We start from the raw sequence: 25220 nt of genomic DNA, 5'->3' as shown, positions 1-25220 counted from the left end.
TTTGCTTTTGCTGTTGTTCAAAAAATAAGATTAAGGGGGGGGGGCATTTGAGGAGGAATCATTCCAGAGCTTTCCCTAGAGGGAGCCCCTTATATAAATTTTCTTCTTTGACTAAGGGCTTTTGTTATAAACGAAATGTTTTGAATTAGTGGATTATTACATTTTTCCATTCATTTATAAGTCTGGCCCTAAGCTGTGAAACCAGAGGTTGTCTAACATGTCTCCAGAGCTGTTCTGCCGCGAAGTGGAACTGGGCGGAGGTGTGAGCATCATTCTTTCCCTTCATCTGTTTTCCTAGTATTCTCCCGTCCGTATTCTTTTCTTTTTTGTTCCAGTCCCTTCACCCCGGAAGTTATTTTCCTAGTGCCAGCCCGAGTGTTATTATTTCTGAAGCTTCCCTTTCACTTTGCTCCCCCAGTTCTTGGAGGTTAATTGCAAAGGGACAAAAGAACCGGAACCCAGTACCGTATATTCAAGTTCAAGAGAAACCTAAATAATGTTTGTTTGGAATTACTGTTCTCCCTCTGGGGTAGGGGCAGGGGAGGGGAGGAGGCTGGAGTGTGGAATTTTTTTAAACCAGGTGCTTAGATGATAGTTAAATTTAAAATACAGATTTAAATCATTAGGGTACAATTGTAATGCTGATGTTCAGTCACAGGCAAAAACCAAACCAATCCAAAACAAACAAACAAATAAAAAAACTGGGTGAGAAGACCGGAGGTACTAATTTGCATGAAAATGCAGCCAAGTCATCACTTAGAGCTCTGTGGAAATTCTGTTGTAAAAGTTTTACTGCTTGTAAACGTTCCTTTGGTGTGGGAGGCAGAACGTGGGGGCGTGGTCAGGGAAACAATGGTTTGGCTCTGCCCCCCCACCCCCAAATCAGTTCAAACGCCTGAATTAACTGGAGAGTCAAAGAATCAGAACAGACTTGCTGTAAGACTTTTGGGGTCCAGCAAACAGATCTGGATGTTCCTAGTAGCCTAGTGAAAATGGGGAATACATTTGCTTCACCTTGACTTGCATAGAGGAAGATCTGCACTGTTTTCACGGATTCCAGAGAGAAGAAACTTTGGATCTGTTGAAGAGAAAGTGAATAAATGAGCACCGAGGCAGAAAGGCTGATGTGGCTATCATGCAAATAAGAACTGTGATTGGCTTTCTCTTTCTTTCTGTACACTTTGTCACTGCAGCTCTCAGCGTTAAAGATTAGGTTTCAGTGGGAGCTTTTCAGGTTCAAGGACTGTTAATGGCTTGTAACTGCCTGACAATAAACTCAGCCTCAACATTACATCAGCCCCCAGCAGATGTCTAAAGATTTGAGACTGGAGGAAAAAAGTTAGAATCAGGAACAGAGGGATACAGCTTACCACCTGCCTGATGGGCTGAGCTTTTAATGTGATTTAGATTTCTAAGCCCTATGTACTCATCCTGGAAATGGTGGCCTTCATTAATGCAAAGATCAAGTCTTTAATTAAACTTTTTAAGAAAAAAAGTAAGTAATTTCTCCCCCCCCATGCTTGTGTGCGTGTGTGTGTGTGTGTGTGTGTGTGTGTGTGTTTTGTACTATTTCATCTTCTTGAGTGATGGAATTGGAATGTGAAAACATTAATTAGCACAGGTTAAACTCCATTCTCTAAGTTCAAATACCTCTGACTTTTATAACTCTAAGGCAGAATTATGTGATTTTAGCATGTCTTATTTATTTATGCTTGGAATTTTAGGTGAATTCACTTCGGTGCTTCTCAAAAGAAGCCCTTTGAACAAAATGGGGTGGAGGGAGCCTTGTATTTACCTTATGTCTGCCTTGATACATGTTTTTTTAATTCTTCGGCTTACCATGCAGGGAGGCTGTGTGTGATCTATCATGTATTGTTGATGGGGATGATCCTTTAAAATTCCCCGGAACTCTCTGTTAACATATTTCAGAGCTCTGGGACAAACTGTCTAGACTGATCAGTCACTGTACAGTACACAGCGTTTGTGGCATGGCTTCATTGTGTACTGACCCTTGGTTTACATATCTGTGATCTAGGTGCTTCTCCTTTCTCTGCAGAGTGTAAATATTACAAATACATGGTTTTGTTTTTACATAGCTGTTGGCTTAGTTCAGTTGAGCTTTTGGGCCAGTGATTTTAAACTAGATTAATGTGGTTGGGTATGAGCATTGGTAAAAGAGACCTTGGAGGAAGCAACAAAGAACAGCGCTCTCGGCCCATTTTCTGCAGCTCCCTCTGTGGGAGGCTGTCTTTGGATGGACTGATTAAAATCTGCCCTGGCAAGAGTGAGATGCTTTGAGAAGAGACAACTGTTCTTTCATGGGAGCCAGTTGGTAGCTGTACTACAGTGGGGCCAGTGGCAGGATTGCACAGACGCAAGTATCACTACTTGGATTTGATTTGTAATTGGCAAATAGGAAGTTGCACTTTTCAATAGTTTTCAACTATGAAGTGTGTGGTAGTTGAGTCTTCCAAATAAATGCACATCAGCAGGAAACATTGCAATTAACTGTGGCTGCCTTTTGGAGGACATAGAGTGAGTTCCGTCTAATGCGAGATTCTCAGGCCCGTAAATAAGGGCCACATTGGTCTTTGTGGATTTTATGTATTAAGATTGGTAATTACATGCAGCACGCAGAACAGTTTTTCAACAAGAGGTTACGTGAACTACCAGGTGCCTAATTTACATGCTTTTGTCAAACAGCAGGAAGCAGAAAGCACACAGACGTTTCTGTTTTTAGTTTGATGTTGAGTTCGCAATGTTTATTTTCCCATTTAGCAATTTATGGGGAAGGTGGGATGATTTGAGAAATGAGGCTTACAGAATTTAGTAGCTGTAGAAAAGATGGGTTGATGGGTTAATGGGTTATGGGGGAGTGCTAACCTGTGACTCAGGTTCCCAGGAGTGCAAAGAAATGCCAAGTTCCCCTTTAGCGGTACAGGTCTAAAGTCAGGGTCTCTGTTACTGTAGATGAATTTCACTCCTGCCACAATCATGCTTTACATATATTAGTTCATTTGGTCTTTGTAACAGCTCTAATGCTGTGCTGTTGGGTACTCTAAGTGAATTTGAAATACATTAGAATAGAAAGGTTCAATAGTTGATGCATGCTTATTCATTTTATTTTGAGAATCTGTTTATGGTCTTGTTTCCAGGGACATATTGTGTTGTACAAATTTGTATGCTCAGTGTGTGCTCTGTAGCCTACTTCAGAGTCAGGAAAGACTAGCCCCTGGCTCACAATTCTAGGATCTGCTGGTTTTATTTGTCACCCCCAGGAAATGCTTCAGCACATGGTTTTCCTCTAAAATTGCCTAGTCTTTCCCTACATCTGACTTACAGCAGCAGATATGTAGAAAGGGTTAAAAACTGTTGATGCATGTATTTGGTGCTGTAGCTTCATGGTGGGCTCCACTGGTATCCCCAACTCTGTGTTTCAGGAACAAAAACAAAGTAGACACGGAGATCCCAAGCCCTAGGGGGATCAAGGAAAATTATTTAGAAGATTTAGGATACTCTCATGGTTACCTGTTGTTACCCCTCTGATGTACTCTTTTCTACTGGGAAAACTCAATTGAACTGGGTTATGGTGGGAAGGGTCAATTGCATTGGAATTTTTAAAAAAAAATTTTTTTAATATAACAACATTCTTTGGGGAAAAAAGTATTCCATGAAAGCAGGAAACAAAGTTTGTAGCACAAATTGATTTCTACTTCTATTAGACATGCTATTTAAATATACTTCACTGAATGTTTATGCTTAATTTTTTTAAAAAGTTGAGTTTATTACAATGATGTTTTAAAATAATGCTTTAGAGAAGAAACATTTGGTCTGCGCCTCTTGGTAGGAAATTTGTTTCTGTCTTGGCAATCTAACACTTACTGTTACAAAGGCAGTGTACAGTTGGGTAATAAATACTCATTGTGGCAGAGTTAAGTCGGAATTGGAGGTCTCTATCAGTTTTCTTAATTGTTTTCTGACTTTGGAGTCAGGAGAGGGCCTAAAATGCTGGGAAACAAGTAACTGAAGAAGTAATTCTATCAAAACATTGTGGGGAATAATGGGCAGTTTCAGCTTTTTCCTTCAAGAGACAAAACACTGTGAAGACCCCTAGAGCCTAGTTAAACCTTATGCAGAATTTGTCCCATTTCCCCATTTTGGGCCCTTACCCCTTGGATACGTTAGGCACCAAGAACCCATCTTGATGGGAAATATTTGGAGCCACTGACACTTACTTGGACACCAGAATTCATGCTGCCTTTCTTTCTCCAGCGGTTTCCAACCTTGATGAGGAGAGTCGATGGACAGTCCACTACACTGCTCCATGGCACCAGCAGGAGAATGTGTTCCTTCCCACCACAAGACCACCGTGTGTAGAGGACCTGCACCGCCAAGCCAAGCTCAACCTCAAATCAGTATTGAGGGGTAAGATTGCCTCCCTCCAGCTTGCTGTTCTTAGAGTACTGGCCATTAGAATTGAAAGCACAAATGTGATCGTTCTTTTTAAAAGAAGATCTATTTATAATGAACACATGGTATGCTGGTTTTTTTAGACGAGATCATAAATACTTCTAGCCTAATACATGCCTAATAGGTTCTGGTCTCTGTAGAAACCTGCCAGTTTACAGACATGTAAATCTATCCTCACAGAGCCCACCCCTGCTTGGAAACTCTCTTTAGCATGTTCAAACCACCAGTACTAATGTAATCCAAATAAACCCCTGATGACATGGGGAATTTGCCCCTGCCTTTTTTAAACCATTGTAGGTATTCAAGGCAAATTTGTTAAAGCTAATACTTTCTAATGGTTTGTTCTGTTTAGTTCAGGTTGGGTGGAAAGGGGATCTATATATAGACTTTGAGTTCAAAGTGGTTTGTTCATCAGGACTTGGGCAGAACCCAGCTGCTGTCCTCTTAAGCATTGGTTCTGTCAACAGATGGGCAGAGTGCCCTGCGGGCAGTAGGAAATACACAGGAAGAGTCTCCTCCTATATCTAGTTTAAAAGCTTCATTTTTCTTCCAATTACTATGGATGTTAAGAAGTGTAACTGTGGGACGCCTGGGTGGCTCAGTTGGTTGGACGACTGCCTTCAGCTCAGGTCATGATCCTGGAGTCCCGGGATCGAGTCCCGCATCAGGCTCTTAGCTCCGTGGGGAGTCTGCCTCTCTCTCTGACCTTCTCCTCGTTCATGCTCTCTCTCACTGTCTCTCTCTCAAGTAAATAAATAAAATCTTTAAAAAAAAAAAAAAAGAAGTGTAACTGTGTGGGAAGGAGGGCTTCTCTTAAAAGTGGTAAAGAAGTTGTTCTTTAAAAGAGGAAGGAATGTCTGTTAAGATTCAGAGACTTTTTCCTTAAAACAGCAAACTAAGGTTCTTGTTCTACCAGATGCTGCTGCGTCTACCAGTTTTCTCCTCCCAGGCAATATTTGGGACATTGTTTATTTAAAAAATGCTTGTTGTTGGGGCACCTGGCTGGCTCAGTCGGACGATCACGTGACTCTTAATCTCAGGATCTTGAGTTTGAGCCCCACATCAGGTGTGGACATCACTTAAAAACAAAACAAAACAAAAAGCTTAAAAACTATTTGTTGTTTTGTTATTTATCTGAAATTGAAATTTAACTGGGTGTTCTGCATCTTACCTAATTGTGAAAAACTTGAATCTAGAAAAAATCTTTTTTTTTTTAAAGATTTTATTTATTTACATGATAGAGATCACAAGTAGACAGAGAGGCAGGCAGAGAGGGGGAAGCAGGCTCCCTGCTGAGCAAGTGCCCAGTGTGGGGCTTGGCCCCAGAACCCTGAGATCATTACCTGAGCTGAAGGCAGAGGCTTAACCCACTGAGCCATCCAGGTACCCCAGAAATCTGTTATTGATTCAAGGAAAACCCAGCATGAGGACCTCAGCTGATACTTACTAAATACTTGTCTACATGCCAGATTCAGTTCTAAACCCATTACTCTTATATCATTTAATCTCCAGAATAATCCTGTTTATTATTATGCAGATTTTACAGGTGGTAAAACAGAGACACACAGATCAGAAACTTGCTAAGATCTCTAAGTTTTAGTTAATGGCAGAACAAGGATTTAAACTTGGACAGTCCAAGGCTACAGGGCCCATATTCTTAACTGCTACATTATATTGCTTTTATTTTATTTTATTTTATTTTATTTTATTTATTTGACAGAGGGAAATCACAAGTAGATGGAGAGGCAGGCAGAGAGAGAGGGGGAAGCAGGCTCCCTGCTGAGCAGAGAGCCCGATGCGGGACTCGATCCCAGGACCCTGAGATCATGACCTGAGCCGAAGGCAGCGGCTTAACCCACTGAGCCACCCAGGCGCCCCCATTATATTGCTTTTAACGTCCATTTGTTAGAACTCTTTTCATTCTGGTAGAAGTGCAGGCTATAAAGGCAGGGGCTTGGGTCTCAAGGAATTTGTATGTACTTCTATAGTACAAATCAGTGTGAAAAATTCTCAAGAAATGTGCCCCAAATTGTTCTTTTAGGAGTTAGAGAAAGCAGAAAATTTCTGCTTCCAGAAAGAAGGAATAGCTATCACCAGACTCACAATAGATACGGTATTCTGAACAGAACTCATTGAAAACATTTTAGATGATAGCCTTATTTTTTCTTCCTTGATATTTTTCTAATGCTTAGAAAAGCAGTATGTATCTTATAGTATCTTATGTATCTTACAATATCTTACAGTGTCTCATATCCTGTGGTCTTGGCTTTGGACTGTCCAGAGCTGAGATTATTGGGTCCCCCTTTTTATGTAGCCTGCCTAACCTGTGTATTTAGTGACCGAAAGCTTAAATGGAAAGAATTCCATTAGTTGGCCTCTTCTGTATGGCCTTGGTATTGTACTTCAACCTTTGTTGCCTTCATGATATACCTAAATCCAGCCAAAATTTTTTCTATATCCCTTCCCTACAATTTATTTTCAGTACATTTCGACCAAGAGCATCTCTCCTTATAGTTCACCTTCTCCCCCCAAATAATTAATAAGAATATTAAATGGCACAGTTCCCAGGACAAACCCCAGAGGCAGTGCCATTGTTGACATTTCTCTCTGAGCTAGGAACAACAGAGCTCTGCATGGTCTGGCTTGTAGAGAACGCTTACAGGAAGGTATGTGTAAGTTTGAGGATTCAGGCCTGGCTGTTTTTTGATCGCTCTCCAGGAAATTGTGCTTCATGGCCTCTTTCATGTATTTGCAAGTATCAGATCAGAGCTTCTCTTTTCTTCCCTGAGAAAATTGACCATCTGTATATAGATTTTTCTGATTTTATTTTCCTTTTGATTATTCAGCAGCTTCATGTGAAATATCATCACTACTAGTTTTGCCTACACTTGAATTTTTTTAAAAGGTCAATGCTTTAGCATCTGCTCTCATGTCCTAAAATGCCTCATCAAAGGGATTTGCTATTAATAAAGTTAATAACTTTGGAAAATTCTTGGAGCTCAACTTTTAAAGTCTGGATTTAAATACTCCTGAAGAGATTTTTATATAAATAATAACTTTTTAAAGCAGTGATTGAGGAAGACGAAATGTGAAAGAGCACCTGAGTGGTTTCCTCTTCATTTATTTACTTTTAATCACATGCGCAAAACTTTACATCCCAAACTTTCCCTACACCATGTTCACAACCTGAGTTAATAAACACAAGTGCGGAGCATTAATGGCGTCAGTATCAATGAAGATTAAAAAGAAAAAATCTGGTCCCTGAATGTATGGCACTATGAAGACATGAGATTATATAAAGATATCAGTTTAAGTTAATTTGCCCTCAATGTTCTTTGCTTAAAGATATAGAAAGGTAGCTAATTATTCACTATGAGTGATCTGTTTTGTTCCTTCTCTTCTTACTGTGACCTTATCCATAATTTTCAGGAAGGAAAGCTGTTCATTGATGCTGAATAGGTTGGTCCTTTTTTGTAATCATCAAATGCCATTATGTTAAGTTCTGCCAGGTTTAGGAGAGCTCAGCTGTCCTCTGGAGGATCATAAAATGTGGAGGGAAGTGATGCAATGAGTACTAGTTAAATTAATAACTAAGTGTTGTAAATATTTGCTTATTAAAGTAACGCAGAAGTGCTTAAATTGGTAGAGTGAGGAAGGCATGGGTTTACTTAAAAATGTTTTTATGAAAAAAAAGTTTTTATGAAAAAACTGAGTTGGCACATAAAGACAGATAATAGACTCAGTTTAATAAGCATTTGAGCATCAATTCCATACTATACCAGGAGTTTTTTGTTGTTTGTTTGCTTGAGTTTGTTTTCTTTGGGGGATGGGGGGGCTATGCCCAGAGTTTTTAAATGAACTAGGAAAAGTTCATGGGTCCTTTACAGAGCTGAACTTGCTACTTTGTGTCAAGATTGAAGTAAATAGATAGTGATGTAGTGGAGATGTGTATGATGTGCAGTGTGCAGGCAGAGAGCTCAGTTGGCTGGAAAAGAAAAGCATTGGGAGACACCCCCCTCACCACCACCACCATCTGCCCACTCTCTCATCCCGCTACTGAGGAGGAGGTAGGCATCTTGTGGCATATGGAATACCCAGAGCAGGTGTCTTCTGTGTGCAAATGTACTCTGTGCTGGTCCAAATAGGTCCAAATTAACTCAGGTTCGTATCTGTTGTTGGCTAGTCTCTGGAGAATTTGGTAGAATTTGGTGACCATGCTCTTAGACCAAATGATTTGATTTTGGTGATTTGCTAATGACCTTACAAACATGGACCTAGATTTAAAAATATTACTTTGATATTTGGCTCAACAGGATATCTGGCTGACAGTGAGTAGTTAATTTCTGAAGACGGATCCCATTGTCTATTAAGAATTCATTTATTGGGGCACCTGGGTGGCTCAGTGGGTTAAAGACTCTGCCTTTGGCTCAGGTCATGGTCTCAGGGTCCTGGGATCGAGCCCCACATTGGGCTTTCTGCTCAGCATTCTGCCTGCCTCTCTGCCTGCTTGTGATCTCTCTGTCAAATAAATAAATAAAATCTTAAAACAAATTTTTTTAAAGAATTCACTTATCTTTTAACTGTATTTCCAGAAGAATTCTGCCCTTTTAATCTCCATGGTTGTTTGAACCATTCATGAACTTCATCTGAATTAGATGGGATGATAGGTAACCTTTACCTAAATATCTATGTGGATAATTTTTAGCATTAGTCAAAGGGCCACATTAAATGGGAAAAGGCGGGTTGAGGGATGGGGTTGGTTAGGTTAGGCTGAATGAAGTGTTCAGATTTTATTTCTTTTAGAGCTTTAGTTCTACATTCAATAGTTAGGAGCATGTGGAAGGCTGAAATAAAGACATGTTATTTTCCAGGCTCCATCCCCCAAAAGCCTAACCTGGGAGAGAGAGAGAAACACAGTTTCTCACAGTATGTTTAACAGACAGTTTAGTTACTGTGTCCACGTCCACTCCTGCCATAATTAGTTCACAGAGCATCTGTTGTTGTATCGAAAATGTTCCCTAGTCACTCTATCCTTCCTGAAGAAATACATTTTAGCAGGTCAGTCCGGCTCTAGAATTAGAAGTGTGAGCACAGGGAAGAATGGCGGATCTGGCCTGTGTTAATTCAGTCAGTGGGTTATATTTATTATAGGAATTGAGGATTTACAGTGTGAAGAAATGGTGGTTTGTACCAACCGTTTTTTTTTTGTTTGTTTGTTTGTTTGTTTGTTTGTTTTGTGCATGCGTGTATGCTTCCCAACATGTTCGATGCTGGAGAAGGGTACACCTCTCTCAAAGTTAGGACAAGGTTTCCAGGTAGTTTCAGTGGGGTTCCTCTGACAGGTTGTGACATAATAGGCTTTATCTAAGGCTCTCTGCATCTACCTTTTATGTCAGGAAGCTTCCTCGTTGGCCTTTGGCTTAGACAGATAGGTCTGTTCTGGGAAAGATTACGGGATTCTCTCTGGATTTGATGAGGTGGCTTGGCTATCATATTTGGCTGCCTTGGGCACGTGGTTCCTGTGGTTTTGGCCATTGATGCTCTTCTTGGGGGTCCTGTGGCACTTCTCATGGGACTGTTTGGGGGATGCTTTTGGAGGTGTGGGCTTGTGGATGTTGACCAAGAGCTCTCTCTCCTGGAATGGTCCATCTGCTCACTGCTGTTGACACACTTAAGATGAACATCTGCTTTGCCCACCTATGCTAAACATGGATTATTTTTCTTCTTTGTCACTTTTTAAAAACTATGACATAGAACACAAATACCTAAAACATTGTACAATGTAAAAATAATTATAAAGCAAATGTCAAAAGAACCATTACCGTGGTCAAAAAGTAGACTAAGGCCTAAACTCCAGAAGCCTCTTGTTCTTGCTTTCCAGTAGGGAAAAATCCAGGTTTAATGAAGAGAGCCTGGGTCACATCTAGGTTCAAATCCTGCCTGTTATGTACTAGATATCTCTGATTTGAGTTTAATTTTGAGTTTTACTTCTTTAACAATTTGACCTTGTTTATGCATCTGTAAAATAAAGACCATCATATCTGTGTTTATGGGAAAAAAATTAACGTCCCTTTGCCAAATATCTCAGAGTACCTGCCCCTAAAATTGGAAGCAGTGTTTGTAGAGGGAAGGGTGCATTTTAATTTAAGTGCAACAGAATATGGATACGAAGTTATAAATCTCAGCCCTCTTTCCTAAATGGCTATCCTGATTTAGCTGATGCTTTCCTTCCTACCCATTATGCTCCAGAGATACGCTGTTGGGAGGAGGGAGAGGAACAGAACCAGAAATATCAGTGATGACAAGGACAGCTACAGACACTTGGCACTCAGGGTCGTTTTGTTTGTATAAGCAAGGTGACTTTTTCTCCTACCCACCTTCAACCTCGGGAAGAGTGTAGATTGCTAGAGCTGGAAGGGACCCCCCACATCCTTTGATTAATAAACCTCTTTTCATTTTGTAGGTAAGTAAACCAAGGCTCCCAGAAACGAAGGGGTTAGTTTATAGCTGCTTTTGCAATTGATAGATGATGAGGTTGGGGTTTGAAATCCGGTTTCTTGCTCAGCCCACACCTGTCCCTTTGGATCTAAGATCCTGAGGGCCCTGAGGAAATGCTTTGATGTCTGCCATCAGCTTTCAGAAAGGTCACAGGGAGCTGGAATCCAGAGGCCTAGGGCAAGTTTGGTTTTGTTAGCTGATTCACTTAAGGAATGCAGATGAGCTTATGGATGCCCAAAGGAGGTGCTTCACCCTTGCTCTGGAAATCTTCTCTTCATTCAGTCCTGATTTCATTGCAACTCAAGTATAAGAGAATAAAAGGAGGGAAGCTATGTCAGGGGACATTGGGTATGTCAAGTATCTATAACTGCTCTTTCATTTTAATGGCATTTGGTGCATATTTTAGGGCTGTAATAGGTCATTAGTACTTCAGTGGACTTAAAAAAAAAAGGCACAGATTTTAGAAGGGACAAGAGAAATAAAAGGGGACCGGTGATTTAGCACTCCTTTGCCTGGTCCTTCCTTGTGTTCCCCAGAAGAATCCTTAGGTAGAATTGATAGGTAGGAGGAGAAGAGGACGTATCACTGTTTATTTTAAATTTTTTAAGATTTTATTTATTTATTTGACACAGAGAGAGATCCAAGTAGGCAGAGAGGCAGGCAGAGGGAGAGGGGAAAGCAGGCTCCCTGCTGAGCAGACAGCCTAAAGCAGGGCTGGATCCCAGGACCCTGAGATCATGACCTGAGCCGAAGGCAGAGGCTTACCCAGTGAGCCACCCAGATGCCCCGAAGTATCACTGGTTAAAGAAAGGTTATTTTTAATATTCTATAAGTCAGAAACGTTAAATAACTTAGATTCATTCATACAGAATTTTTACTTAGTTTCTAGTTTAAATAAAAATAGATCTAGAATTCAGGTAAGGAGAATGGTACATCATTCTGGAAAAGCCACTCAAGACGGGTAGGGAATATATTGTCCCATCTTTCCTAAAACATAGCAGCATCAGCATTTTGTTCATTTGTCATAACTAGTCAGGAAATAGAGATGCAAGGCTGGAACTTGTATTTCTGGGCCGCTAGGAGCCTGTGAGATGTTGGAAAAGACTGTCCCATTTTTGCCCTTGGCTTCCTGCTCTGGAAAGCAATGGATGATGTCTAGGTTCCCTTCTGAGCTCAAAAATTCTGCTTGGCGTCTCAGTACTTACTGCTTAAGGGTGACGGATGTGACGTTCTTTAACACTAGAATAGAACTTAATGCTGAGTCTTAAGTCCTAGCAAACTGGGTTATCGACAATCTAAGTTGGTGCTGCCGTGAAATTTTTCTAAGTGCATCCTACAGGTAAAGCATGGGCCGGGTATTGTGGCTGAGTCCAAGAGGAATGAAGCTCCCTGGAGAGCTGTCTGTGTGAGTAAGAGGGCGGAAGAGAGTGGTAGGAAGAGTGGTATTATGGAGCCTCACCCCTGCCCCTGGGTGTCATCTTTAAAACGGAAATCTGATCGTACCTCTCCTTTGTTAGAAATTCCCTAGGCGCCCCTCTACACAAAGCTCCTTAGCATCTAAGAACCTTCATGATCTGCCTGCCCCTTGTTGGTCTGGCTTTATGCCTTCTACCACCTGTGCCTTCACCTGAAGGATAAAGTCCTTGCATTGGAATGCTAGCTTGGCTTGTGCTCCCTTTCTCTGCTGCCTGTCCGGGCCTTGTCCTTCTTCCTGCTGTATCATAATCTCTTACTCCTGGCTGGCGACGCCCGTTTCCCTGGAAGAGTCATCTTGGGGTTATCTGAGAACCCCGAGAGGTTTTCCTGGACTTTCCAGGACACGCCTTTCACCCTTTCCCATACACTCCCACAAAACCTAAACAGCCCTCCATTAAACTGCGTAGTCTGTGTTTACTCGTGTATCTCCCTGCCTGATAGCGAGACCGTTGGGAGCAGGACCTTGTGTTGTCATTTGTGTGACTCTAGCACACAGGCTGCTGCTTTACTTCACTAGGTTGACTTTTCAGAGGCAAATGGTAATGTTAACAAAAAGCTGCTCTCTTTCTGCATTCGGTATTTCATTGGACGGTAAACAATGTTGTGTTTGTGGAAAGGTCACCTAGAACTCAGGAGAGAGGAGAGGGCTGAAGGGTGGAAAATGGCGAGGGGCAGGGTTGAACCCGGAAGCCTTTACTTTAGGGGGCCGGAGAGGAGAAGTCGGTGAGAGAGTAGTTGGGGGAAGAAGAGAGTCAGGATGGGCAGTGATGATGAGGCTCACAGATGGGGAGAGAGTCTGGAGAAAGGATACTAACCTGGTCATTAGGCTGCCATTGGTGACATTCAAAAGCGAAGTGTCAAGGAAGGCTTTGGATGTTAAGAAGCCAGATTTTATGGGAGAAGAATTATTTTTATAAGCAGAAAAATAATGCAAGACATTTTTTGAGAAACAAGGAAGTAGAATAAATTGATGTCAGCAAAACAAAGAGAAGAAGGGGACAGTATTTCAAGGTGTGGCAAGATAGAGGTAATATTACTTGTTTTAAAAACCAGAGCCAATTCAAACATGGTTGTAGACAAAAGGAGCCCAGGAGGAGGGGAAAGATCACAGATGCTAAGAGAGAATGGGGAGGATGTTCCCTGAGGATACAGAGCAATAGGCAGTGAACTCAGGGCCACAGGTGGAAGTCAGGTTTCCACCTGTGTCTCCTAGACAGAGAATTGGGAAGAATTTTGAGATGGAGCAAAAGAAATGGCAAAGTTGTTCATGAGTTGGTGCTGGGGGCTTGACAGAAACGGGGCCCTCCACTCTGTTGCTGGGGCTTTGGTGAGAAGAATGACTTGATTTGGTGCTCTTGTTCAGTGCTTGTGAATTTAATTAGGTTGACTTTTCAAAGACAAATGTTCATGTTATGTGTTATTGAAAGCTTTTTTTTTTTTTTAATATTTGGTATTTCATTAAACTTCTTTTGAAATTTTTGTCCTTAGGGAAAGTTACCCAGCCTGATGAAACAATGGATCAGATTCTCTATTGAGGAAAGGGAAGAGCAAAGACAAAAAATGAGGAATTAACAGAATGGAAATGACATGCAAACGAGATTGTTTAACTTCTCTTGTTAGATTGGAGGGCTCGGGAAATTTTTTATAATACTAACTGCCCTGCGCAGGGTAAAGCTGAAATAGTTGCGGAAGTCTGATGCAAGAGCAAGAGAAAATGAACAATCACTGCTTTTTCACTAGGTTAAGAGACATGGTGCCTTTTTTTTTTTTTTTTTTAATGGTAAGCAACACACAAAAGATAGACTAGCGAAGACAGTCATTTAAATGATCCAGGTCTTAACAAAACACTGGGGATTGTTTCAACAAAAGGCTTTTTGTTTTGTTTTTGTGTCCACGGCTAGTCTGCTGTTTCAGCAATTCTGTTTTAATTCCTGATAAAGTGAGTAACTTGAGTGGCCTCTGTGTTGCCCTCAGTGCAGCATAAAAACGCTACATTGAAGGTACTGTGGATAAGGTTTGTTACCACTCTCGGTACCACTGAAGTCTCTCGGTGTTGGTTTAGAATCTTAGCTGGCTATTTGATACTGAGTAACCTTGGTAATGCTCCACTACTGCCAATGAGAGGGCTTTCTCATTCTCGAGTGAAATGAGATCACCTCCCATTCGGCTGTCCTCTGGTGCCACTCAACCAGAACTGGCAAACTCTTCACTCCCATTAATCATGGCACCAGAAAACGCTCACCTTAATTTCAGTCAGATTCAGTGCTTTGAGTCTCCTTGAGTTAATTTGGGCATGTGAAGAGAAGAAGTATTAAAAACTAGTTTTCTACAATAGCAGGTCATCTCTACAAGTAAATCTTCCATGGTTGGCTGTGAAAAATAAAGCTAAAGGTTTTATCCAACTGCTTAAGTTTTAATATTTAATTCCTAATTTTTTGGAGGTTTTTATTCCACTCTTACAGAAATTAACCACAGAGGGACGATATTCACCGAAATGACCTTTTTAAAACCCTTCCACATAAAGGGAAGTTCCCTGTGGTGTTGAATGTCAGTGAGGGAGACGTTTGTCCTGGGATTGGGAGCAGGGTGGTGCTTTCCAATACATGTTTACACAGTAGTCACAAACACATTTCCTGTTTGACTTTGAGCTGATGACACAGTTAATAGCTCATTTGTCTCCGTGGTACACCGCCTTTCCAACCCTGGTCATTTTATTTCCCCAAACCCACTATGTAGATTGAAATGAGAAGTCATTTGGAATTACATTAAATAATTTTTAAGCACATGACTTCTGCAGTCCGCTTGTCATTCGTCCCTGCCCCCCAACCTTAGCAAAGAAAACTGTCCATTTCAAAGGCGTCCATTCCATCACCATTTCTTGTCTTCTGCCTTACTCCTACCCGAAACTTCTGGGAGCTCTATTTGATTCTGTCTGATCAGAAATCTTCTAGGTCTTATCCATAATACAGCTAGTTTGTAAATACTGGATTTAATCAGTTTCCCTGAAATTCCGCTGAGACTAAATTTCCTTGGATAGATAACCCTGATTGAGCACTGGACATCATCTTCCCTACTTCATTCCCTTCCTACCAGCTTTCCCTTATCCCTGATTTCCTGAAGATATGATTGGGGCCCCACCCGCATTGGGTTCCCAGCCCACACTTCCCAGCTGTGGTTAATAAACACTGATGCCATGGCCAGTTTAGACAAGACAAGTCATATGCCTTCGGTTTATTGAGGTGGAAAGCATGTTCAAGGATAAAGTACATGGGGGAGAGGAAAGGGACGGCACCTCTATCATGTAATCACAGTACGCTTTCAAGTCCAATCACAGTATGCTTCAGGTCCTTATCATTCATTCTCTTAATGAACTCACTGGGTACCTGCTAGCCACCCACACAGAGTGAGATCATGCAGGGCTTAGAAAACATTGGGATTTTACTTTCAGGGCCTGGGAAGCCATTGGAGAGGTTTGCACTCAGGAGTGACATAGTCTGATTGGTCCTTTTTAAGTAGCTCAGTGGGGTTCTGTGTTAAAGTTCACCTCAAGGGGGCCGGGGCGGAAGCAGGAGACTGGCTGGTGATTACCACAGTAATCCGGTGAGAGGTGGTGCTGGCCTGGATCAGGAAGCTTCCTCCTCAATTGGAGCTCAGTTGGGATATTAAAAGCAAGAACTCGCCCAGCATTTTAAAGGAGGCTTGACAGGCAAGGCACTCCCGTAGTAGCAAAGTTAAAAGCTTTTTCTGCAATAAAACAGTATTCTTTAGGAACTGAAAGTAGTACCAAATAGAGCATTTCTCCTCTCTGCCTTGACCCTACCCATAAACTAAATTCTTCTTCATCCTTTGTTTCCTGTTCCCCGCTGAAGTTTCTCTTAGTGGGTATGGATCATTTGTGACAGACTAAGACTGATCAACCCTCCCTTCCTCTTGGGTCTTTCGGCATTTCTCACTTAGAATATCTAGGAAATATCAAACTTCCCTAATTCTATTTCCGTCTTTTCTCCTACTGCGGCTCCCAGACTAGCAGCATCACCATCACTTGGAAATTTACTAGGAATGCAGGTTTTCTGGCTCCACCCTGGACCTGCTGAATCAGACACTCTGGGAGCAGGCTCAGCAATGGGTTCGACAAGCCTTCTACGTGCTTCCAAGGCACCTTAATTTGGAAAGCTAGGGCTCTGTCAGCAGTCAATGCGAACTTGTTTATCAGTCTCCTACGTTGTAAGCCCCCTAGAAGTTGGAACATAGCCCTTCAGCTCCACTAGCTCATTGCAAGCCAGGATTTGAACATAAGCTGTTCTACTCTCAAGAGTTTGAGCTCTGAACTCCTGCTCTTCTGCTCTCTGGCTGTTAGCAGAAAGTGACTTAAGCAATTGCAACTCCTTGCCTTCAGGGGAGCTCCCTTTCCTTGGATACTTGGGTGATAGTTCGCATACTTTCTGATTAGCCTTCTTTCTTTCTTACCCAGTTAAGCCATTTATTCTCTAGTATTTGGAACATGTTGTTGTACACACACCATTAGGAGAGGAGACCTTTGCTTTCTGAACTTTAGAGAGGCTTAGGCTTAGTCATTAAAGCCATATATTTTCTCTTTATCCTTTTATGTTTTATGGTGCTTTGGATTGTAAGTATCATTGAAGTGACGACTGGTGAAGAAGCAATGTTATGGGAACACCTGGGTGGCTCAGTGGGTTAAAGCCTCTGCCTCCTGCTCGGGTCATGGTCTCAGGATCCTATGATGGAGCCCCGAATTGGGCTCTCTGCTCAGCAGGGAGCCTGCTTCCCTCTCTCTCTGCCTGTCTCTCTGCCTACTTGAGATATGTCTGTCAAATAAATAAATAAATAATCTTAAAAAAAAAATGTGGGGGGAAGCAATCTTATGGACCCAACTTTGTGTTTTTTGGAAGATGAATTTGAGTTTACTTCTTCATATATAAATAATATGCTTTTATACCATATAAGTATTACTGTATAATGACATAAAAACTTCTACTCTAAAAAGGGGGAGGGAAGAAAAGAACCAAATATTAGTTTAATATTAAACCAAAGAGCATGTCTATTTGAAATCTGTTATTTAAAATAGCCATCAAAGTATCTAGGAAACTATCCATATCAGTATCCAACATCGATATTAAATTCATGGTGTCTTTAGGATTTAACAGCTTTTCAGCTCACTTGGTAGGCTACAAATAACCAAGGAACTTAAAAGCATTTGAACATCTATAATCTCTTAATTATTCCACTTATGATTCTTAAAAACAGTTTAAATAAATTAAAGTTCAACTGTTTTGAAGAATTTTCAAGAAAATCCAAATGTATTTTGGGAACATCCAATATGCCTGATTGGCAAGGCAGAATCCGACTACAGTATGAGAATTATTTTTTTCCAGTGTTGCCAAACCCAGTAAATTAATGAGCTGGAAGGTAAATCCCTTCTGTTTTAAAATGCATTTTGGTTTAATTATCTTAGGAAATAAATTCCCTAATGGTTACAAAGCATAATATTTAAGTGCAACAGATTTTTCCTATGTACTTACTTGAAAGCTCAAATTAGATGAGCTATATAATACCCAGTACAGCTATTAGACTACAGCTGATACTCTTTTAAGTATACATGTTTGTAGCCTTATGTGTTCTCAATGCTCTATTCCTGGACAAAGATATATAATAGAACTGGCCTTTTACCCTGTTGTTGATAAATCTGATGGATAAGTAACTGGGATAGAAGTTTGAAAACCTGAATCTTCTAGAAACTTTAGACCTAAGTATCATAATCCATAAGACACAGATCTGTTCTCCTTCAGTTTCCATGGAAATACTTTAAACACAAATCAAATAATGATGGCCAAGGGCTTTCAGTTTAGAAAATAATGCATTTATTTAGTGTCAGCGGTAAGGACTTTAAAAATCAGTGATCTGAACAAAGGACTTTTTTAGACTATGGTTCATCATAGGACATTCTCACTGAAGCTGCACCTTATGACCATTATTTTTATAATTAATTTTGGAAGTGGAGTCCTCCCAATTTCAATGACCTTGCATTACAGTAGGAGGATTATGAAAGACTTAACACTGTTAAAAGAAACCATGTTCAGATTTTAAAATATGGTGCATCTGGAATGCTCTGCTGTTGTGAAATGCCAAAATTGTGCTTTTGATTTGAATGTTTCAAAACTTGCCTAGCAGTTCATACCTGCACCCACCAACATTAACCTGAAGAATGACAAAATTACCTTCTTAATGGATCCTTCTGGTTTTTACTAGAGCAGCATTTGTTTCAAATTTTTCCTTCATCATTCCTTCCCTTGTTTTCCACATAGTCTAGCAAGGCAGCCACCTTCTCCCTTTTTTCCTTTTAGCATCCCCATACACCACATCATTCCTTGGGGAGTAGAACACCCCATTATGCTTTCAGCATCACATCTCCTCCTACAACTCTTCCTTTTCCTCATTTAAGCAAGTCAGACTTACTAGCCCTGTATTGAAGATAAGAATTTTCTCCTCTTGGAGTATAATTCAGAATTTTTATAATTCATTTAATTTTTCACTATTGTATGTTTTCTCTCACAGAATTATATATGTGAAAAAAATCAATTAGGGCAAGTTATGCCAGTCAGTGATTAAAAATGTCCATGTACTTTTTTACTGGCATCACTGTGATTGGCTTTCTCCTCCTGTGGGTAACAATCAAACTGCTGTTGTGGGGGTGCCTGGGTGGCTCAGTGGTTAAGCCTCTGCCTTTGTCTCGGGTCATGGACTCAGGGTCCTGGGATCGAGCCCCATAACCGGCTCTCTGCTCAGCGGGGAGCCTGCTTTCCCCTCTCTCTCTGCCTGCCTTTCTGCCTACTTGTGGTCTCTCTCTTTCAAATAAATAAAAAATCTTTTAAAAAATTAAAAAAAAAAAAAAAAAAACCTCCCGTTGTGGTTTATTTGGGATTTATGTGTCTGAGAAGTTTTCAGCTGAGTCTTAGCATCTTAGGGAAGTGGGTAGGCAAGAAGAAGGTGATAAATGCAAATAAGATCATGTCCCTTCTCTGCTCCAAGTCCCTAGAGGCTGTCCCCCAGCTTCATGGTGAAAGCCAGAGTCCTTACAGCCTTCAAGGCCCCACATAGTCAGTCCCTCCTTTATCTGTCCAGCCACATTTCCTACTATTCTCACCCCAAACTTTTCTCTAGCTCTTTCTCAGGGTGATGGAACCTACTTTCATTGCTCAAATATCACTACTCAGGCCAGCTCCAAATGCCATTCCCAGTTCCTTTATTGGCTCTGTTTTTCTCTTAGCCCTTAGGACCTTCTAACATGCTACATAGTTTACTGTTTTTTCTATTTGTTGTCTGTGCTGTCATTAGAGCGCAGGCTCCATGAGGACAGGAATGTTTCTTCTGTTCCCTGTAGAAACTTCTGTGCCTATCAAAGTACTTGGCAGGCAGTGGATGCTTCATGAATATTTGTGAATTAATGATAAATATGGCATGGGCATGCTTTGCCTTGTAGTTGTAATACCTGAGTTCCCGAGGAGAGAGAATTATCTTAGGAACTAAGGACTTTTTCTAACTATGATTCTGCCTTGGCAGTAGATGCTACCATACCTCCCACTCCTTTCTCTTTGCGATTCTTTCATGAAAAACATCAGTTGAACCTCTGTACTATGTGAGGCATGACAGAGTTTCTGAGGAATATGCAGAATGGCTTACAATATTGAAAAACTCAGGCTAGCATGGAAGGCTGAAGTGACTGGGAAAGGCTTTGTAGAAGAGAAGATTTGAGGTAAGCCTCAGAGGTGGATGGCATTTGGATTAAGCTGTCTTCAGGTAACACAGTGAGGTGAGTTCCCGGTAAGCATGGCCACCACCACTGTGGGTCAGTAGGACCTACGCTGCTGCGATCTGTGGGATTTGGGGAGTGATCATGCTGATATGCAGGCTGTGTTAATATGTATAATTAATATGACTTAAACGAGAAAGGAATCAGATTTTCTTTTCCATCTTAACATCTGAGTCTGCTAACATTTTCATTATTTTTTTTTTTAGATTTTATTTATTTGACAGACAGAGATCCCAAGTAGGCAGAGCAGCAGGCAGAGAGGGAGGGGGAAGCAGACTCCCTGATGAGCAGAGAGCCCGATGTGGAGCTCCATCCCAGGACCGTGGGATCATGACCTGAGCCGAAGGCAGAGGCTTAACCCACTGAGCCACCCAAGAGCCCCCATTTTCATTATTTCTTTGAGAGACATAGTATTTTCACCTATAGACCTGCTTTACCCGTAAGGAAAAGAGACTTTCCCTAATCTTAAGTTCTGAAGACCATAAATATCAATATTCTTTAAGATACACTAATTTCATACTCATTTTTTTTAATGAAAATGCAAATGTAGAGGGAAAAAACTATAATAGAGCTAGTTGAATCTCTTCTTTCTAGGAAAGAGCTTAAGGGCACTAAATCCCCAAACCCAAAGCATTGATTTGCTAGATAAAGGCTAGTGTTCTTTTATACATGAAGTGTGATCTGGGAGGAGTGGAGGGGGGTAGTTTCTCATCACAGCACTGTTGTCAGCTGTGAGTTGTTAACCTCAGGAAAGAATACCAGTTCTGGGGTCAGAGTGCCTGGATTTAGTGTTGGCCCCGTCACTCGGAGCAAGTTTCTTTTTGTTTCTCAGAGTTTTCATATTTAGAATGTGGAACAGCTTTGGGTCATTGTGAGGAGTAAGTGACTCCCTGTGCAGGAAGTGCTCATCGGCATGGTGGTGTGTTTGTCCGGAGCCCTCATCACAGTTCCTACACCACAGCGACTGCTCCGTCTCCTGAGGGCAGTGACCACATCTTGCCTTTCCCACCACAGAGAATAACTCAGGACATTAGAGATGAGTTCCTGAAGCCCAGAGCCTCACAGCTCTTCAGTATCCAAACTGGGCATTTCCCAAGGTCCAGTTCCTGCCCTAGTTCTTTCAGCGATGCTTTGACACTCTTGCTAAAGAGTGACCACCCTCTTGCCCCATTTCCTTGACAACACTCATAAGTTTCTTCCATGTGTTAGCATCTCTTGGTTCCAGACTGTGTACATTTCCTGGGTCTGCCATGACAAATTACCACAAACTGGGTGGCTTTGAAAACAACAGAAATTTATTGGCTAGATGCCCAAAACTCATGTCAGCAGGACCATGCTTCCTCTGACCTGTAGCGGAGAATCTCTATTTGCCCTTCCAGCTTCTGGTGGCTCTGGGCTTTCTTTGGCTTGTGGCTGTGTAACTTCTAATCTCAGCCCCTTTCAAAGGCTTCCTTCTTTCTGTGTGTGTATGTCCCTGTGTCCTTACGTGGTCCCATGGTCTCTGCTTTCTCTTCTTACAAAGACAGTAGTCATAATGGAGTAGGGTAGGCCCTCATTTTAATACCCTCATTTTAATGTGATTACATCTGTAAAAGCTCTGTTTCCAAATAAGGTCACATCACAGGTACTAGGGATTAGGACTTCAACCAGCCTTTTTTGGGGACACAGTTCAATGCCCATAACACTATCAGATCAAAGGACCTCAGTCCTTTTCCTCTCTTTCCTTAAATGCATTTACCAAGTGCCTGGCTGATATTCGACCACTATAATGACATCCCTAGGTATGAGGCTTCCTGTCATGTAAAACTGATTAGTTAATAACTTTGTAAATATTTCTGTTAGATCAATTCAAATATTTTAGCTCTATTTTGGATTGAAAATAGTTAAGAAATAAATGCTCAGGCAATTGGGAGAAAATCCAACTATCAGTGCTGCACATAGTTAGGCAAAGAAATAGAGCCACATGATGTTTTGGTAAAGGTAGAGCCAAAGCCTTGGTGAAATTATAGAATCTTGAAGAACTGTACAGCCAAGCATATCTTGTTACGGAATTGCTCACTGGCTTTTACAAGGGGAAGAGTTTGAGGTATTCCTGGTTTATGTGGTAAATCCTGGCAGTCCTGTCCATTTTCTGAGCACCTACCTTGTGGAGGTTTCTGTGCAAAGTTCTGGCATATCCCTACCTCAGCTCTCACATCAGAGAGCAGAGCACTCAGAAATATTTGTTGAAATATTTGTCTCATGTCTGCCTCCCAGATGGAGTAATGTCCCAGCTTTACAGAAGTAGAATCTGAATTTCCAGCAAGGTTAACATGCTGTCCCCTAGACCTCATAGGTAGAAAGTAGGGGCCGATCCACCTTGATTTCCAGACGATCAGCTGCTCCTCCATGTGGAGTCCCTCCAAATGGTTAGCTTCATGTTTCAGCAACACAGAGAGTAGCTTTTCATTGCCCTTGCAAATTCCACATCAAAAGCCTCTCAACCTCATTCAAGAGGGATTGGAAGTAAACAGTAAGTCTACTGAGGATCAGGAAAAGTCTTTGTTTCAGTGTGTTGCCTGCCTGTCCATTTGGAAGAGTCATCGGAGCAGTTTTGAGTATTGTCATTTTGCCCCTTGCTCATGAGGTAGGGTGGCCCTTTCTTGTCCCCTCTGAAGTTAGGTGTGGTCATATGGCTTGTTTGGTCCAAAGAAATGGGACTCAAGTAACCAGGGGTTATTTCTGGCAGAAGTTTCGGGAGTTCACGTGAGAGGCCACATTCCCACTGTGTTGCCATGTGATCAGTTAGCACAGGTACTTTCCTCTTTCCAGTCCCCTAGGGTCTCTGGTCAGCAGAGCCCCTGCTAGTTCTTCTTACACCAGGAGAATGTGTAGCAAAGATTCTTCTAGTTTCTTAAGTCATGGAGTTTTTGGAACTGTTTGTAACTGCTGCATATTCTAGCTCATTGTGACTGATCCAATAAATGTAAAAGCAAAACATGGAAATTGGAAATTCATCAAGAATTTCCAGCAGAGAAAATTATTTTGAAAATAACTCTTTGAGCTATCTTACTCTAACATATTAATATGAAAAGCCTAACGAATAGCCAAATGCATGAAGGTTTGGAGACCCAAGGCCGGCTAAATTCAGAAGATGGTTAGATCACCATCCAGTGGTATGACATTGTTTTGTTTTGTTTTGTTTCTATATTTAAAGCTTTGGTCTACCAAAGAATGTTCACTCACTATTCTTGTGCTGAAGAAAACCGTTTGACATGAAAGGGAAGAGGAGGGAATTTGTGGTTGGAAAACCAGAGGACACAGTGAACAGGGATACCTTTATCCAAGCAGGACTGTGAGAACAATAGCTCAGTTTTACTCCAGATTTCTATTGCAAGAGGAGTTATGTGTTAAAGATAGATCTTATGTTATATTTAGTATCTCGTTTCTAGCCTGTAGCCGCTGGCATAACTGGCTTTAAATTATGCTTTGCCTTGCAGGGTAGTATTGGAAAAGTCTTTGTCTGTTCGTGAGGGCTCGCACCTACTTACTTCTCACTCTCCAGACAATAAACTCCATTTAATGAATAAAGCCGTGTTTCTAGAAGCTGAGAGCTGTTGCAACTTGACAAGAGGAGATTCTCCTAGAGTTTTCCTAGTTAGAATAAGATAAGAGACGATGGAATTTGATGACTTGACTGGATTTCAGAAATTTGATAAGAACAAAAAAGTGGTCATCCGCCATAAATGTATGCTGTCTAGTTTCACCTTATACCCAGCATCTTGTTTCGTGGACATACTACTATTTAAACATTTCTGTGCTCAAGCCTCATGGTAGCAAAAAGAGGCACTGTCTTTTAAACTAAGGCTCAAAAGGTGATGGTAGAGGGACGCCTGGGTGGCTCAGTTGGTTAAGCAGCTGCCTTCGGCTCAGGTCATGATCCCAGCGTCCTGGGATCGAGTCCCACATCGGGCTCCTTGCTCTGCGGGGAGCCTGCTTCTCCCTCTGACTCTGCCTTCTACTCTGTCTGCCTGTGCTCGCTCTCGCTTGCTCTCTCTCTGACAAATAAATAAATAAAATCTTTAAAAAAAAAAAAAAAAGGTGATGGTAGAAGTTCTGATAACTGGCAGATTTTTCATAGTTTTATGGATAATTTTGCAACACACTCTGGTCTTCTTTTTTTTTTAAGATTTTATTTATTTATTTGACAGACAGAGATCACAAGTAAGCAGAGAGGCAGGCAGAGAGAGGGGAGGAAGCAGGCTCCCCGCTGAGCAGAGAGCCCGACTTGGGTCTCAATCCCAGGACCCTGGGATCATGACCTGAGCTGAAGGAAGAGGCTTTAACCCACTGAGCCACCTAGGTGCCCCACAATATTCTGGTCTTTTAAGGTTTAACATATATCAAGTCATTTTAGCTATTTTTAATATTGCTAACAACATCAGAACTAACATCACTTTTAGAGATGATCCAGCCCATATAATACAGATGATCTGTATTTTCTAGCAAGGAATAACCTCACATGATAAGTGCCTCCAATATGTAAAAAGATTTTCAATATTATAAAACGGTGTAACTTGGGGCGCCTGGGTGGCTCAGTGGGTTAAAGCCTCTGCCTTCGGCTCAGGTCATGATCCCAAGGTCCTGGGATCGAGCCCCGAGTTGGGCTCTCTGCTCAGCAGGGAGCCTGCTTCCCTTCCTCTCTCTCTGCCTCTCTGCCTGCTTGTGATCTCTGTCTGTCAAATAAATAAATAGAGCGGTGTGACTTGAAATTTATACTTCTTGTAGGGACAGTTAGTGAAGGATGAAGACTAATTTGAACAACAGAAGGACTTAGTTTACAAGGACCTTGGTTTGAGGGGCCTGGCTGGCTCCGTCAGTAGAGTGAGTAACTCTTGATCTAGGGCTTGTGAGTTTGATCCCCACATTAGGTGTACAGATTACTTAAAAATAAAATATTTGAAAAAAT

At 41.4% G+C, this 25220-nt stretch overlaps 1 protein-coding gene across 5 annotated transcripts in view; it reads left to right on the top strand.

The window, feature by feature from the left end:
• NHSL1 (NHS like 1) overlaps positions 1 to 25220 on the top strand; it is a 229975-nt gene that overhangs the window by 160339 nt on the left and 44416 nt on the right. For all 5 annotated transcript variants that reach the window (XM_059400815.1, XM_059400812.1, XM_059400816.1 and 2 more), the window contains exon 2: positions 4273 to 4425. In XM_059400815.1, coding sequence (XP_059256798.1) covers positions 4273 to 4425 — 153 coding nt within the window. The remainder of the gene's footprint in view (positions 1 to 4272; positions 4426 to 25220) is intronic.

Source organism: Mustela nigripes, chromosome 5, assembly GCF_022355385.1.
Source record: "Mustela nigripes isolate SB6536 chromosome 5, MUSNIG.SB6536, whole genome shotgun sequence".
Classification (NCBI taxonomy): Eukaryota; Metazoa; Chordata; class Mammalia; order Carnivora; family Mustelidae; genus Mustela; species Mustela nigripes.
The sequence above is the reverse complement of the archived record's forward strand: the minus strand, read 5'-3'. Positions and strand labels throughout refer to the sequence as shown.